Source organism: Rhinolophus sinicus, linkage group LG02 (genome assembly GCF_036562045.2).
Source record: "Rhinolophus sinicus isolate RSC01 linkage group LG02, ASM3656204v1, whole genome shotgun sequence".
In the NCBI taxonomy this organism is placed as follows: Eukaryota; Metazoa; Chordata; class Mammalia; order Chiroptera; family Rhinolophidae; genus Rhinolophus; species Rhinolophus sinicus.
Genome location: NC_133752.1, coordinates 193,054,797 through 193,071,400, shown reverse-complemented (window position 1 = coordinate 193,071,400; position 16,604 = coordinate 193,054,797). Strand labels below are relative to the sequence as shown.

General features: G+C 57.9%; 1 protein-coding gene across 7 annotated transcripts in view; it reads right to left on the bottom strand.

Annotated features, from left to right (window-relative positions):
* CACNA1I (calcium voltage-gated channel subunit alpha1 I) overlaps window positions 1-16,604 on the bottom strand; it is a 110,008-nt gene that overhangs the window by 23,065 nt on the left and 70,339 nt on the right. For 5 of the 7 annotated variants that reach the window (XM_074326424.1, XM_074326425.1, XM_074326420.1 and 2 more), the window contains 12 exons: window positions 14,535-14,965; window positions 7,156-7,307; window positions 6,300-6,485; window positions 5,879-5,996; window positions 5,003-5,158; window positions 4,433-4,526; window positions 3,567-3,769; window positions 2,431-2,901; window positions 1,949-2,049; window positions 1,114-1,237; window positions 767-835; window positions 80-264 (listed from right to left, as the gene is read on the bottom strand). In XM_074326424.1, the coding sequence (XP_074182525.1) occupies window positions 80-264; window positions 767-835; window positions 1,114-1,237; window positions 1,949-2,049; window positions 2,431-2,901; window positions 3,567-3,769; window positions 4,433-4,526; window positions 5,003-5,158; window positions 5,879-5,996; window positions 6,300-6,485; window positions 7,156-7,307; window positions 14,535-14,965 (2,290 nt within the window). The remainder of the gene's footprint in view (window positions 1-79; window positions 265-766; window positions 836-1,113; window positions 1,238-1,948; window positions 2,050-2,430; window positions 2,902-3,566; window positions 3,770-4,432; window positions 4,527-5,002; window positions 5,159-5,878; window positions 5,997-6,299; window positions 6,486-7,155; window positions 7,308-14,534; window positions 14,966-16,604) is intronic. The other 2 variants (XM_074326422.1, XM_074326423.1) reach the window with 1 other exon arrangement.

The following is a 16,604-nucleotide window of genomic DNA, read 5'->3' as shown; positions in this document are numbered from 1 at the left end:
GAGTGGGAAGGGACGGCAGGAATGAGGGGTCCAAGTTAGACCCTGGGGGTTTCCCCATCCGCAGAGGAGGGGTCCTCACCGCAGGGGTCGGAGGGTGCGCAAGAGCCGCAGAACCCGGAGGACTCCCAGGATCTTGGCTCCCCCGGCTGAGGCCACAGACACCACAATGTCAATGATTGACACGAAGACTAGGAAGCCGTCCAGCACGTTCCAGCTGCTTCGCAGGTACGCTTGCTCCCCGAAGTACAGACCCAGCGAGACCACCTGGGGGCGGGGTGATGGGCGGGGTCAGCTGGGCTCCTCCAGATGGGGCGGGGCGGGGCGAGGCCTGGTGGGCGGAGTCAGGTAGGTGGCGTGTAACCGGACCGCAGGCAGGGCACAGGCGCCAGCTGCCTCTCTGAAGGCAGACGATAGGCGGGGACCGGCAGCTCTGGGAGCAGGGAGCCGCTCCCTGAAAGGCAGGCCCACGGCCTATGCCGGTCTGTTCTACCCCCACATCTGGCAAACCCAATTCAAAGTCAAACACTCTAGGAAGTATTTCCACACCTCCAGCTGGTACCTCCATTACTCTATAAATGTTTCCCTGCATCCGCCTTTCTGGTGGGTTGTGAGCTCCTGGAGAGCTGGACCTGGCTGACCCCGCCTCTGGTCCCAGGCTGTGGAATGTTGCTAATGGGCAAGTGAGTGACAAGCTGAGGGAGGGCTGAGCCAGGGCCAGGGGCCCCTGAGCTGGGGGTGGGAGAGGTCCCAGGTGAAGCAGCGCTACCTTCAGCGTCATCTCGCCCACGAAGATGGCTGTGAAGATGTAGTTGGACACAGTGAGGAAGATGCGTTCCTGAAAGAGCGGGGAGATCCATGGGCCGGGAGCTCCCAGGACTGCCCGGCCACCGGGGCACCTCTGCCTTCGGCCAAGGCGCATCCATGGGAGGCTGCCACTTCACAGTCCAGGGAGACGTCCCCCTCCCCAGAGGCAAGCTGTCTGCCACACCTGCCGCCACGGTGTCTGCCTTGCTGAGCTCTCCTGGCCCCCTCAGCCCTGCACACTGTCCTATGGCCATGGTGGCCTGCCCCTCTGCCTGTCCCTTGCCCTGCCCAAAAGCCCCAGCCACTCACAGTGCTGCCGGCCTCAATCTGGGGCCGCTCCAGTGCGATGGTGATGCAGTTGAGAAAAATAAATGCCAGGACAACATAGTCAAAGAGCTTGTGGGCGATGATGGTCTGACACAGGACCCGGAACCTGGGCAGGGTGGGCAGGGGCCACATGAGTGTTGGTTTGCCCTCACACCGGCGAGGAGGAAGGCAGAGGGCCCAAGCACATGGGGACAGGATGGCCTAGAGGAAGCTGACCCTTCTCTTCTCTGGCCACACAATAGGTGGTGACTTGACATCTTCTCAGGGTGCCCACCTGGAGCCCCCTCCCCTGACCACACTCCCACAGCAGCTCCCGTAGCCACAGGAGGAAGGGCACCATCTACTTTGCCCTGGCACGCAAGGCTTTGCAAACACTGACCCAAATCCCTGAGCCCTGCCCTCCAGCCACACAGACACCCTCAGCTTCTGCCCCAGGCCTTCCCTCAGACTGCTCCCTCCACCTGGACCAACTTCCACCTCTTCACAACCCACTTCACCTGCAGAATGGAGTGTGCCTCCAAAGCCCAGCCACAGGACACCCCCACAGAAGCCCTCTGATGCCCCTTCCAGATGGGAACACCAGGGGCTACTTGAGGATCTGCCTAGCACAGGGATGGCCTAGACTACGGCAGATGCCCAGGAAAGTACCCACTCAAAAACTCCCCCTCTCCTGCAGCCCCTCTGCCATGGGGTAGGGGGACCCTTTGGAGTATGGGGGCTGCCCACCCAATGGCCCTGCCTGGCTCTGCAGCAATCTCTCCCTCCCAGACCTGTCAAAATCCTAGTCTAACCTCACCCCAAACCTGGTCCTGCCCACCTGTTCTCAGGGGAGAAGAGGTAGACAGACCAATTCTCGCGGACCTCGCACCAGTCAGGCTTGTAGACGTCAATCATCTTGCGCACGCGGAAGCACAGAGTCTGGCAAGAAGATGGGGTGAGGGTGGGTCAACACTGCCCAGAGCTGCCCATCTCCGCCCACCCCAACCACCCAGCAAACTGGGGCTACTGGATGACCTCTGAACATTCCCAGCAAGACCAGAACCCTCGCCCCACCAAGGTTGTGGGGGCGGCGGGGGTTCTCTCCCAGGGGCCGACTCAGCTCAGATGTGGGCAGCTCCAGCCCTCAGCCTGCCCACCCATCTGGAAGCCCTGTCTTCCTCCTCGGTGCCCACTTATGCCACCTAGTCCAGCCCCTGCGAGCCCCTCCCACTCACACTAGCCCCGCCCCTAGCCCCTCCCACCTTCTGTCCTAGCAGACCTTCTGGCCCTTCGCCTGCCCCTAGAGCCCGCCCCACTCACGTAGTCGACCTCCTCCTCGTCCTCCCCATGGTCCCTGCGGTCATCCATCTTGGTGAACACGTCCTTGGCGATGCTGGGCATCCTGCCATTACAGTCCTCGTGCCCGGGAGCCAGGCCTGCCACCCTCCAGGCGGCCCGGGGGTGGATGCCCACGGCGGGCCCCAGCTCGGCCAGGTCAACTGAGTCTCTGGTATCGAGGGACAGTGTCCGACGGTGGTGACGGCGGTGGTGTGCCAGGTGGGGACCGTGATGTGCATGGTGGGCGTGCGGGGCGTGCAAGGGCACGGCCTGTGGCGGACGCTCGTCCCGGGCACCCTCGCAGGCCCGGGCCCTGCCGCCGAGCTCTGCTGAGAGCAGGGATTCATGCTCAGTGGAAGGCGTCTTGTGCTTGAGGCTGTTCCAGCTGGAGCGGCGGCTGGTCCAGGCCCCGCTGCGGCCCCAGGGCCCATAGTAGGAGCTCCGGGAGCTGGACTGGGAGGAAGCCCAGGGCTCCGGTCAGCCCCTGCCACACACACAGCCACAGTTGTGCTGAAGGCAGCCTGCACACTTGCTGAGGCCCTAAGATGGCCACCAGCCTGGCCAGGTGGGTGACAGCACCACTTAGACTCCAGGGGTCCTCTCCCCACCTTGCCTCTCATTCTACCCACATCTTTGGACATGTGGGCATGTCCGCAGTGGGATTCCATCTCCACCTGTCACCTCACTTCTTTTGAGGAAGGTATAGCAATTTGGGGCTAACTTCCTCTTTATAGGTAGGGAAACTGAGGCTCAGAGAGGGCTGTAACTTATTCGAGGTCATGTGGAAGTGTCAGAGACTGGTTTCAAGCTCATGTCTGCCTGACCCCCCAAGCCCAGCTCTTTACCCTACACACTGCTGCCAAAACAACCCAATTCTCAACACCAGACCCCTGGCACCATTAATTAATTAATTAATTCATTCATTCATTCCTTGTTGTCTGGTCCACTCTGGCACTGGGAAATACAACAGACAAAGTCTCTGCCTGGTTCTGGCTGGACATTCTGGTGCCCTAAGGCTGGGTATCAGTCTGAGGCTGGAATGGCAGGCACTTCTCCTCAGGGTCCCTCAGCACACACCCAGCAGGGAGCAGACACCCAGAGCACCCCACAGGACTCACCAGGGAGCGCTGGTCGTAGCTCACCCTCCCCAGTGACATGACACTGCTTTTGCGGGAGCCCAGGGCCACCAGGAGGGGGTCGGGCTGCAGCAAGAGGCGGGAGGTAGGTACTGCAGCCCCGGCAGGGCCCAGATGTCCACCCAGCGGGAGATTGGGGTCCAGGTGCCCATTGGGGGTCATGGGAACTGGGCAGAGCTTAGGATCTGGAGGGGTGAGAGAAAGACAGGGAGGGGCAGACAAAAGGCCAGAACAAAAGCAAAAGAAGCCATGAGACAAAGAAACAGACCTGAACAATAACAGAAATGGAGAGTTTTTCTGGGGAGACTTCCTCTACCAGAAAGTCTTCCAGGTTGGACCCCATCACATGTGCCTCCCCTCCGCCCTCTCAGCTTTATTTTTAGATAAGTGGATCCCTTGCCTCCTGTGTTCAGGGCCAGCCCCGAGCATCACGCAGCATGGGAGCTTCACTCCCGTGCCCACTGTGGGAGGCAAGGCAGAGACCATCCAGCCCAGTTACCAAAGACACAGCATGGGTTGGGGAAGTTTGTTCTAAGCTGCCAATTGGTGCCAAACAGGACCAGCACCCAGGCACCCTGAGACCCAAAGCTCTTCCCAACAGGCCATACCTGTATAGAGGGGTGAGGGTGGGCTGCCCCTGTGGCTAGAATTCAGGAGGACCATGAAAGTCACTGACCTGGTTTCGAAATTTAGCATTTCTTTCAAGTATGAATGTAAACAACAAACCACAGAAAACTAGCAGTCGTGGGACCTGAGCTTGAGAGGAAGCCAGAGGCTGTGCCCTTTGCCCACCTGGATCTCTGGGGAAGTGCCCTGGGCCCCTAGGTGACAAGTAGAGGTCTGTTTACCTCCACCGCTGTCCAGGCCGTCCTGGAGCTTGTCAAACTCCTCCATGTTGGATAAGCTCTGGTCCTCGTCTGAATAGGAGCGATTGGCGTCGCCCTGGGAGACCATCCCTCACATTGGAATACAAGTCAGCTCAGCCCTTCCCTCCCTCTTGAACTTTTCAGTGGGTGTTTTCACCCCCCATTTTACAAAGGAGGAAACCGAGGCTCAGAAAAGGGAAGTGAGAAGCTAATGAGGACCTACACCACAAATCTACATCTGAATGACTGTATCCCCAAAGCCTCAGAGAATGGAGGAGGCAGGATCCAGAATCCCAAATCTTAGGGATTTCAGAATCTCAGAGATGGAGAGATCTAGTTCTACACCCCTGGGGGAGAGGCAAGGATCCCAAATACAGCCTCCATTTGCATGCTTCTTGGGATGGGAAGCTCATCACTTCACTGGCAACCCCCTCCTCTGGAGACTTGCCTGCTAGATGTTTGAATTGCAGCTCTCCCCCATCCAGACTCCCTCCCCTCACCCAGTTGCATGCAGGCCCATGGGGGTGCTTCCTCCACCAGGGCCACAGTCACCTCAGCCTGGAAGCCCTCCACCAGGATGGCCACCAGCAGGTTGAAGAGCACGTAGTTGCCAAAGGTCATGAGGGCAACAAAGTAGAGAGAGGCCCAGGGGGAGGTGGAGGCCATGCCATTGTAGAGGACGACATTCCAGTCCTCCTGGGTGAGGATCTGTGGGGGGAGGGGCACATGGCTCAGCCCCAGAGTACCCCCACACCCCAGCCCAGTCTAAGGGCAGAGAGAACCCACAGGGTAGCATAGCTGCAGGCACACGGCAGCCCATGTACACCTATAGCATCCTCTCACAGGCGCTCAGACACACCTGGGGACCTCGAGCATCATGGCCCTAGCTGGGGACATGCCCACCTGGCAGAGCCTCAGACCCTTGCTTGCTCACACTCATGCACGCTCTGCCCGCTGCCCCCAGCTTGCCCATACCCTCGGCCTGTGTCTCCCAGTCCTGCTCCGACATTCCCCACTAAGTGATGCTTCCTCCTGGCTGTTCCCACAACTCAATCCTCTATCCTACTCATCTGCCACCCCCACCTCCCCACTCCCACCCCACCCCCACGAGCCCACCCTTCCTCCTGCCCCTGCGCCTTCTGCCCCCATCACACTGTGTGGACACACTCATTCAACCACGTACATATTACAGGGGAGGAACATGCCCAAGGTCTCAAGGCGGGAGCAGAGGGGACAGGGATGAAAAGTGGTCCAGCTCCCAGAGCCGGTGCTGTACCAGCCTGGCCACACACCCCAGACCTGCCCACTAGAGGGTGGAGTTCAGGGGCCTCCCTGTCAGGCCACCCGCTTCTCTGGATTCTCTGAGGCTGGGGGCACCTCTGAAAAGCGATCCCCTGACACACATGGACATATGTGGTTGCCACTCACCTGGAACACCGTGACAATGGCCCACAGCAGGGAGTCGAAGTTCTTCCTGTCTGGGACCGTGTCTCCCGTGTCCGTGCGGAGGCTGAATTTGCAGCCAAAGATGTGCATCCCGAGAATGCTGGGAGGGATGGAGATGGCTCAAGGGACTCATATACACCAAGCTCCTGCCCACCCACCTGGCTCCGTTCTCAAAACAACCCAGTAAGATGGGAGGGGGTTGCGTTGGTCCCATTTTACAGAAGTGAACACTGAGGCCCAGAGGGGACATACTCACTCAGGGCCATAGGGGATTAAGTGATGACTGCAGGATTCACACCCATGTCCAGGGTGTGGCCCAGAGAACTCAACCAGCCACTCTGCTACCTACAGCCCCTGAGGGCCCAGAAGCTGTGGTTGGTTCCCCAGGGTGGGCGGGGCTCACCTGAAGATGAAGATGAAGAGCATGAGCAGCATGCAGAAGGTGGCCACGTTGTCCATGGTCTTCATGAGCACCACGAGCTGGCGCCGCAGTGCAGGCATGAAACGCACCAGCTTCAGCACCCGCAATAGCCGGAAAGTCCGCAGCACCGACAGCCCACCGTCCGCCTGCCCCACGATCTCCCAGATGCTGCGCCGCAGGGGTGGGGAGAGGAGAGAGACAGGAGGGATGAGCGGGAGGTGGGTAGGAGAGGAGGGCAGAGGCAGGAGAGATGGAGAGCTTCCATCACTCATTCATTCATTCATTCATTCAGTCAGTCAGTCATCCAGCCATCCAATAATATGTCTCACAGGTCATTGCTGCTCCAAGGCACCCTAAGTTGGAGGCTCTTAACCTGAGTCCATGGACCCCTCCCCACCCCCAAGATGTCTATGGCTAGAATTCAGAAGGTCCACGAAGGTCACTGAGCTCTTTTTGAGATTTAACATTCTTTTGATTATGAATAGAAACAACAAAGTACAGAGAATTAGCAGGTCCTGTGACCTTGTGGTTGATCGAAATCGCTGATATTTTTATATCACATGACGATTGATGCACATATTTCCAAGTATAATTTATGCTCATCCCTTCTTTGGGACGATGGTCACAGACCCACTGCTAGATCTCTATTCCGTGCATCGCTCCAGAAGCGTGCATATTGCTAAATCAATTTTTAAATATTTTGTTAACTGTGTTGCAGTGTAATTGGTTTCCTTGGAGCTTATGGACTTCATGTAATGGCTGGGTCAGTGCCTTCAATCCCCCTCCTCCCCACTCTGCCTCTGGGCCGAAGCTGGGGTGGGAGGGGGCGGGGCAGCACCTGATGATGACAATGACGCTGTCAAAGATATTGTAGGGGTTGCGCAGATAGTCGAACAGCCCGAAGGCCGCCAGCTTCAGCAGCATCTCCAGGGCAAACATGCTGGTGAACACCACGTTGCAGATCTCCAGGATGTTGGTCAGCTCCTCGGGCTGTGGGGCGTTGGGGCAGGGGGGACCCGGTCAGGCAGAGGGCAGCCATGGAGCCCCTCGGGACGCCCATTGGCTGTGTGGCCTGGCAGGTCAGTGTCCTCGTCCCCTGTGCAATGATCTTAAGGACCTTGCAACTCTGCTGCCCAGGGTCCTGAGGGGTTCACTGAGACGGTGGGACCCCAGGGGGCTGACCTTCCACAAATTTGGAAATAGTGTTGCTGCTGCGCACGGAGGGAGGCATGATGATACCCATTTTACACATGAGGAAACTGAGGCTCCAAGACCAGCCTGAGGTCACATGATGCAGAGCAAAATGGAAAGGCAGGCCAGGGGTTGCCAGAAACTCCCTGTTTGACCACGACCCTAACCCATTTAGTGAGCACTCGCCCTGTGCAGGACCTGTTTTACACACTATACGGGCATAACTTCACTTAATCCCTCATAAGAGCCCACTTTGCAGATGAGGAAGCAGGTTCAGAGAAGGCCAGTGCCCTGCCTGAGGCTGCAGAGCTAGTAACGGGCAGATCCAGGATTCGAACCCAGGCAGCCTGGCTCTTGGGCTCCTGCCCTTAGACCTCCCTACCCAACCCTTCCATCTCTCCCCTCCCCAGCAACGGCCATCTCAGGATTGTGGTGGCTGGAGACCACCCTGCCCTGGGAGGGAGGGTGGAGCCCGCGACCTACTGTATGCCGCGAGCACCCTGGCCCATGGGGCTTACTTCACCCACTTCTCAGAGGACACTGGAGCCCAGGGAAGCTAATGGTTAATATCACCAGCTGGTCAGAAGGAGACTAGCCCCCACTAGCAACAGAACCTCTGCCCCCCAAGCTGCTTACTCCTGGTTTTTAGAAGCCGGTGACACCCCTGCAAATGGGACCATCTGAGCAACTGCAGCTTATAAAACTGGCCACACTGTGGGCCACAACTGGGGGCAGGGTTCCACGTCCACCCCACCCCTCCCCGGCCTCAGTTTCCTCATCCATAAACGAGGGGGTGGAATGAGATGACATTTATTCCAAGTCTCTCTGCTAAGGAACATACGAGACTCCAGTTGCTCCCTCCCTTCTCCGCCCTTAGGAAATGGTGAAGTGTCTGGTTTCCGCTTACCGTGGAGCCAGGTTGCTCCCACCTGAATCACAGACAAATTAAGGAAGGGCCATTTGATCGGTCTGACCATGTGCCCATGCAGAGCGCGCTACCCAACATAATTCCTGATGCCTCAGACAACCTGAGAGGCCACGGTGGGCGTCTCCATTTTACAGATGAGGAAACTGAGGCTCAGAGAAGTGAACAGACTTGCTCAGAGCCACCCAGCAAGGATACGGCAGAGCAGGCACTGACTCCAAACTGCTCCCCGTTACAGACACCGAGACCCCACCTGCACTCATCCATTCTGTCCTTCACTCACTCACTAGTGCATGCATTCCACAGGGCTTCCGGGCACCCACTATGTGCCCCTTCATGCTACCCAGGGTGGCCAGTGTGAAAGATCCAGGACCTCCCTGCCCTCCAGAAGCACAGGCTCTGGTGGCAAAGCCCAAAATGCAAGTTACCAAACCAGTCGGAAGGTGCGAAAAACAGGCAAGTTGAGGGTGGTTTGGGGAACACTGATAGGGAACTCAGAGGCAGCTTCCTGGAGGAAGTGACATCTCACAGAGACCTCAAAGCTGAGAGGGGGAGCAGGCGACAGGGGGAAGAAGAGGTGTCCAAGCAGAGGGAGCAGCCCGAGCAAGGGCAGGGAGGAGGCAGGGCTGCTCCCTGCCTCCATCAGCTCCATCAGCTCCCTCCACCCCAGCCCAGCCCCGTGACCTCAGGGGCCTGACTTTGATTCCATTTTGGTTAAAAGGAGAAGAGAGAAAAAGAATGACCCACGCCGCTTCCCACCTGGTGCCTGGGAAATCTAATAAACCTGCCAACTCCTCTCCAGTCCAGATGAAAGGAGAAGGCCCATTTCCATCTGTAATTACATTTGACTCACAAAATGGTCCTGAAACGGGAGTGGGACTCTGAGAGGGGCCCTTGGGGGAGGGGGGGGCTGGAGACCCGCATCCCTGGCTGAATCAAAGCCACCAATTTCCCTGCTCAACAAAACGACGACGCCTGGGAGATGAAAAATGTAGGTGCTGACAGCCCATAATAGCACATCACCCCACTCGGGACACACATGATGTGCGGCGGAGCCCCCACTCTCCTGGAAAGGTCACCCACTCGCTTCCCTCCTCCCTCGCAACAGCTGTTTCTCTAGTCAAGTGCACACCTGTTAGTCTTTTCCTAATGGACCATCCATCACTCCTGTGAGCATTTTTCTGGGAGAGAGACAGTGAGTGGGAGAGATAGACAGATAGACAGACGAATAAAGACACAGCAAATGAGAGACCAAAAGGGAGGTATGTGGAGAGGACCAGGGGCAGCTATAAGAGAAATGGACAGACAAATATAGACACGGAAAGTGAGAGGCAAAGGCAGGTGTGCAGAGACAAGACAGAGAGAAAAACTCAGCTAAAAACAAAATGAAGGCCCAAGATCGTGATGCAGTGGGAGTCCCAGGCAAAGCCAGAAAGTGACAGAGAACAGGCAGGCAGACAGACAGACAGGGACCGCAAAGAGGCGACTAGAGATGGCAAAGACCCACCCAGTGGAAGAGGAAATGAGAGAGGGCAGGAAAATCAGGTTAAGCCAGAGGGAGGAGGGGGGAGGGCAGGTGAGGAGGGAATGCAACGTGGAGGTGACCCCAGAAGCAGAGGGAGAGGGTGCAGGGGCAGGGCCAGCTCAGCCCTGCACGATGCCAGGCTTGGGAGGCAGTGGGCAGCCCAGCCTCTAGCCATTTCTACAGGGGCAGAGAAGGGCCCAGCTGGGCAGGGGTCTACACTGCCCCTAGGAACCTGGAGCCCAGCACCACCCCATGATAATAATGGCAGATGGTGTTAACATCTCCCACATACCAGCAGTGCTAAGCACTTTCCATAAACTATCTCATCGAAGCCTCAAACATTACCCTATGGTGTCCCCATTTTACAGACAGGGAACCTGTGGCTCAGAGAAGTGACTTCCCAGGGCCATGGCCAGCCATTGGTGGAATCAGATCTCAAACCCACGTCTCCTCCTTCCGGCCCACACTCCTTCCCATGGCCCACCCCAGTTTTCTGACTTGAGGCTCCAGTTCAGTGCAAACATATCACTTCCCCACTTACAAGCCTTCATGGCTCCCCACTGCCCTAAGGATAAAGCTGGCCTCAAGACCCACTTCTCCCCCAGCCTCCTGGGCTGTCTGCCTTGCCCTGTATGCACATCCTCCTGGAGGACTCAGGGTCCTTTGAATGGATGCCTATGCTCCTGGTCCCTGCTCCTGCCCCCTCCTCTGTCTCACTAATGAAATCCTAGTCATCCTTTAGGATCCATTGCCAGTACCACTGCCTCTGGGAAGCCTTCCCTGACTGCAGCCCATGTTGGTGTCTCTCTCTCCTAAGCCCACACAAGTCTGAAATGTCGGGCCTAAATGACCCCATCCTCCTCTTCCCACGGTCACCCCTAGGTTGGCAGTGGCTTGGGGGCTGCTGAAGGGAGAATAAAGCCTGCTTTGACCTAGCCACTGATCTGGGGACCTTGAATACAGTCCCCTGGGAGCTAAGGCCAGTGGACATGCCTCAGCCTGAGTCACCCCTGCCCCAGGAGGCTCCCTGGACCCCTGCCCTGCTGCCCATTCCACTCAACTCTCCGTTCTTTTGTTGTTGAACTTGGTGACCATCCTCCAACTCCAGAACAGCCTCACCCAGCTTGAGAGGGGTCATGTGCCTGGACAAGTGACTGCTGGAAGAGGCAGAAATGGCAGCAGAGACTACTCCCCGGGGCCGTGCCACGCTGCCCCACCTCCTGTCTACTTTGTGGAACCTCCAATTCTACCTCAGCACCCCAGAGCCCAGCTCTGACAGCTGCTCACCTTGTCACCTGCGAAGCCATTCCACCTCTCTGAGCCTCAGTTTCCCCATCTACCCAGTGGGAATAAGACACCCACCCTGCCTGCCCCACAGAGCTGCTGAGGATCACGCGGGGAAGATATGTAAGGACACATGACAGGAGGCAATGATGGACGACCTGGTCCCAAGCTGACCCCACCCACCTGCTATCACGCTGCCTCAGTTATGGTCTGGGCCAGGACATTGGGGTGAGGTGGGGTTGGGAGGGCAGACTTCGGCTTGTGACTGCCTCGTGGGTCACAAGCAGGCTCCTGCCTGGCTGACCCTCCCTTTAACCTGTCACTCCTCCCAGGCCAGTCCTTACAAGGAATAGCATCTGTGGCCATGAGGAACCTGGTGACACTCCCTCGTGATTTTGGCAGCAGTGACCACGTAAAGGCCACAGGTGCCCGAAATCTCACCTCTCATTTGAGCACTGTGACCAGAGTGGCAGAGGTGGAGGAGGGAAGCAGTGCCCAGGCTCTGTGCCCCTTCACCACCTGCCACTGCCTGTGGCCACACCAAGCTCCTTGCCAGCAAGGTGGGCAGCTGAGGGGGCGTGGCGGGGCCCCCAGGATGCCTCCAAGGTCACCACCCCTGCAGAAGAGGGGCTGTGCGCACCTGCTTTCTTCTCCTGCTCTTCCCATTCTCTCCCTGCCTCCTTGAGGCCCTGGGCCACCTTTCTCTTCAGGGACCACCTCTCTCAGCAGGTACCACTCAGACAGGGCAGCTCAAAATAAACACGGGGGTGGATACTCTCCCGCAGAGCAATGTCTGGGAGTCAGGGGAAATGGAACAAAAATATGAGCAGCCCACAAGCAGGTCCTGCACAGAGCTCTGCCGAACAATGGCTGCCACTCTGAGCTGCTTTAAAAAGATTTTTAGAATTCTTCCTCCCCCTCACTTTTTCTTTAATTAACTTTTTGAGGCTCCAGGCAGCAGATGGTAACCTCACCCCAAAAATGGTGTTATAAGCCTCCAAGAAAAGATTCAAAAATAATTCCTAAGTACTGAGCACCTACTATGCGCCAGGCTTCTTAATGCATTTCCCCCTGCCAGCCTCTGTGTGAGGAGTTTATTGAGGACTCAGTACACCACACAGGCTCGAGGTCTGGCACTTAGTAGGTACTCCATAAACGGGAGCCTATGAGGAAAAGGGCACAAAGTAAGGGCACCTGCTTCATTGATGAGGAAACTGAGGTGGACCCTACGAAGGGGCAGGAGAAAGGCCAGTGAGAACAGCCTCTCCCAGCCTGGTGGGGTACCCGGGGGTGCCTGCAGTGCCAGAGAGAAAAGGCCCCACCATATTCGAGGCTAGAAAGCTTGCCCAGGTAGGATATGGCAGGAGTTGGGGGGGAGGTGGGACAGGCCAGGCAGGGAAACCCTGAAAAAGCTTCGGCAGGGACCATGGCCTGGCCTGAAGCTGGGGCCGGCGGGTAGAGGGAGAGTCTGGACCCATAGGACAGAGCTGCACTGGCCGCTGTGTTGCCCTGGAGGGGACAGCTGAGACGACAGGGATCAGTAGTACAGTGGCAAACAGGCCTCTGAAGAATAGCTCTGATTTGTAGCATATGCCAATTTCCATGGTGTAAATACTCCCACCATGCCAATTTCAAGCTACCAACTATTTTTAACAGTGTGGCCTTGAAAAATTTCTCAGTGTTAGAAAATTGCTCCCACAAGCTGGTTCCAGCAAACCACTGGCAGGGACAGTGCCCAGGCTCTGGTGTAGCAGGACTGTGGCAGGTCCCCTTGGTGCTGCCCCACTCAGAAACTAGAGCCAGCACCCCCAGCAGCACCTGTGGGGCCTTCCCCAGGAATGCTGGACCCCTGCAGGCCCGGGCCTGGCAAAGCCCACAGGACTGTATCTCAAGCGAGGGGCATCTGAGCTGCCTGTCTCACCAGCTTTACCCTGCAGAGAACCTTGCCCAGCCCTCCCCCAGAGACCTTTTTAATTAAGCCAGAACGGCTGGCAAACCAGCAGCTCTGAACAGAGTGTCGCAGCAGCCCCAGGGGCCTCATTTCAGTAAATTGAATGCGGCCTGCACATCGTGAACTAATGAAGAGGGAAATGAGAGTGTGGCCCACCGCAGGGCGCAGGGCTCAGCGGGCAGATGGGGCTTCTGCAGAAAAAGGGCAGCAGGGAAGCGTAGGGGCATCAAATCCTGATGCAGGGCTGTCATTCCCACCACAGAAAGATGTGGGCTCAAATCTAGCCCCTGGCTGTGGGACCTTGGGCCAGTGTCACCGCCTCCCTGGCCTCAGGGTCTCCAGCTGCCAGCTGCCAAATGGAACCCCCTCACAGGGCTGGGGTTCAGGTTAAGGGAGGGAACTCACCTAGGATCTGGGGACAGTAAAAGCCAGAAAGTGGAGCCAGGGCTGGACTTGTCATCCAGGCTATCACCTGGCTGTGGCCTATGGACTGGGGACATCTGTGCTAACCCCCCACAGCCCTCCATCCTGTCACCTTTCCTCTTGCAGGCAACCTCCCATGCTCCTGCCACTTCCCGGAAGCCACCCCTCTCCCATGTGCTAGTCCCCTTCAGGGACCCTTTATCTGAACTCCTGTCTCCTCTGAACCTCCAGCCGGCCCAAGGGGCCTGGGATACACCATTCAACTCAGCCAACACCTCCCTGCACCTCATGCACGCCAAGCTGAGGACAGAAGAAACCTCAGGGTTGGCCAAGGAGGGAGATGGGGGACAGTCTTTGCAGGGCAACCACAGGGCCACCCTCGGTGCCGTGAGTCTGTGGGGAGAGTGGAGTAAGTGGGGGCATCAGGGACAGGAGGCTGCCCTGCCAGCTGAAGGTGTTGTGGGCAGAGCACAAGGAGACTTGAATGTCAGTGGAAAGGTCGGTGTTTTGTGCCAAGGGCAAAGGGAGCTGTAGAAGGTCGTGGGCAGAGAGCCCCGCCTCTGGAAATGTCACTCCAGCTATTGTGGGGAGAATGGATGGGGGGCTCCTGTGGAGGGGCACTGAATGGGAGTTAGAGTTGGCAGGGACTGGCAGGGCATGGGCTGTGGGTGCCCTCATGTCCATGCTGAGCTCTCAGGAGGAAAGGTCTCCCTCGTTCCCACCCCAAGTCATCCAGCCCCAGCATTGCTTCACTCATTCGCTCATTCAGCAAACACCCTGAGCTCCTCCCTCCACTGTGCTTGGCCCTGGGCTGGAACTGAGGCCACATGGATGAACTGGCCCCACCCTGGTCAGTGGGGCAGACAGACACACAGAGGGCACCCCGCCCCCCCATGCCCGCGGGGTCCTGGCGCCCACCCCACTGGCCTGCTCGTGGTGCTCGATGCCCATGCTGACGGTATTGACCAGGATGGCCATCATGATGCCCCGGTTGAAGTACTTGCTGTCCACGATGCCTCGCAGCTTGGCTCGAGTCTCCCGCCACACGTCCCCGCACAGCCGGGTGGCCCCATCTGCCTGCTCCTCCTCGTCCTCCTTCCCCAGCCCCGAGGAGGCCCCGTCCTCACTGCTCCGGGCCTCGTCCCTGCTGCCCTCGTCCTCGCCACCGCCCGAGCCCCCAGAGCTGGAGCCCTCCTGGACCGTGTCGGTGCGGCCCAGGCCCAAGGGCGGCCGGCCCACCTCGCGCTGGCAATGGGGGCAGCTGGCGGCATCAGAGGCCAGCATGGCAGAGATGGGCTGCACCAGCGTGTGGGGCGTCAGGTCCAGGGGGCTGTGTCTCGGGCACAGCTCTGAAAAGCAAACAGAGGGCAGGGTTGGTGCCTCAGGTCACACTCGAGGGTCTCGGAGAAGGCAGCACCCATCCCCACCAGGCCCTGGCCTGACCCTGGAACATAACCCTGCAGGTGCTTTAGGCTCCTGTGGGCCACAGGGTCTGCCTGGCACACGCCAGCCCCACCTGGAGGCCTGTGGTTCCTGAGGAATGGCTTCACCTGGTGGGCTTTACTTTTCCCTGTGCAAAAGCGGGGACCAGGACGGCCCCCCATTCAGGGCTGTGGGTTTTCTATTGTTTAAATGCATGGTGTGGCTGGGGCACACATACATGTGAACTGTCCCTGCTTCATCACTTCCTGGCCTGTGGCCCAGGGTTAGTCACTGAACAGACCCTCCCAGAACCCCATTCCCTTCCCACGGTCCTGCTTGCTGATGTGGTCGGGGCGTTTGGGAAATGGCTGAGGAGCTTCTGAAAGCCAGGCCGGTGTGGAGGGCGGCCGCCCCTCACAGGAAGCCACGGTGGCCTCGGCGTTCCTTGGTTCTCCCGCCTGCACATGGAACTTGTGTCACAGGGAGGCAAGGAAGCAGGAGCCCTGGGCAGGGGGCAAGCCCTGGCTCCAGAAGGCCCTGGGAACCACCCTCTGCACCAGCTGAGAGTCAGGCTGGCTCCAGGGGAAGGAAGGGCTGAAAGGGCAGATGAGGGCAGGGGGAGCTTCCATCCCCTTCTCTGCCCAGCGAAAGTGTGAGACGCCTGGGCCAGGCTTAGACCTGAGGTACTGTGATCTATAAACCATTTCAAAGAGGAGTCAGAGAGGCCTCTCTGGGCGTTTTGGTTTCTTCTTTATGCTTGTCTATATTTTCCTAGAATAAACGCATTTCGCTTGTGTAAGAGAAAAAAAAATTAATGTTAAAGGGAAAGAAAAACATCGAATGCCTACCTTCATTTTCATACTTGCCTCCAAATACCTCTCACCCCCCTGGACAAGGCCTCTGACTCATTCATCCCCGGGAGTGGGGGTGGGGGGCCAGAAGCCCAGGGGTCAGTCCCACCTCAGCCCAGGACAGGGCAAAGCCCTTCTTCCTCCCCACCACCCACCCCCACCTGGCCTGGGGCTGGGCTCCCTGACACTTGTTTCCTGGGGACATCCCCCCACGCAGGTCCCCTGGAGAGGGTGGTGGGCAGCCGCAGGAATCCCCTTGTAGTAAATACCCCTCCCCGAGTCCCTCAGGGGTACTGAGTGCCAGCCTTGCCCAGACCCCAGCTTCCCCCATCTGGGTGCTGGGCCAGTCCATGGGCCACCTGGAGCCTCCTCCAAGTCCACACCTGGACGGCCAGTGCCCAGGATGTGTGGGGAGCAGGTCTGACCAGGAATTCTCCAGCTTGCCGCCCAAGAATCTCAGATTCCCAGACGTGAGAGCTGAGTTTTTGTCATTGACACACTGTGCGAACTAAAGTGACTCCCTTCATCTCTCTGGACCTCAGTTTCCCATTTAGGGATAATATTGTTCACTCTGTCCCTTCTCAGGTCTGTTTTCTAAAACAGCCCTTTCTGAACCTAAAGTGCTAACTCTCAGAAACAACCGGTGACAGTGACAGTCGAGCAAGCAGAGAAATGGACCTGAGGCAGGAGATCAGAGTGGCACAGGTGTCCCCAA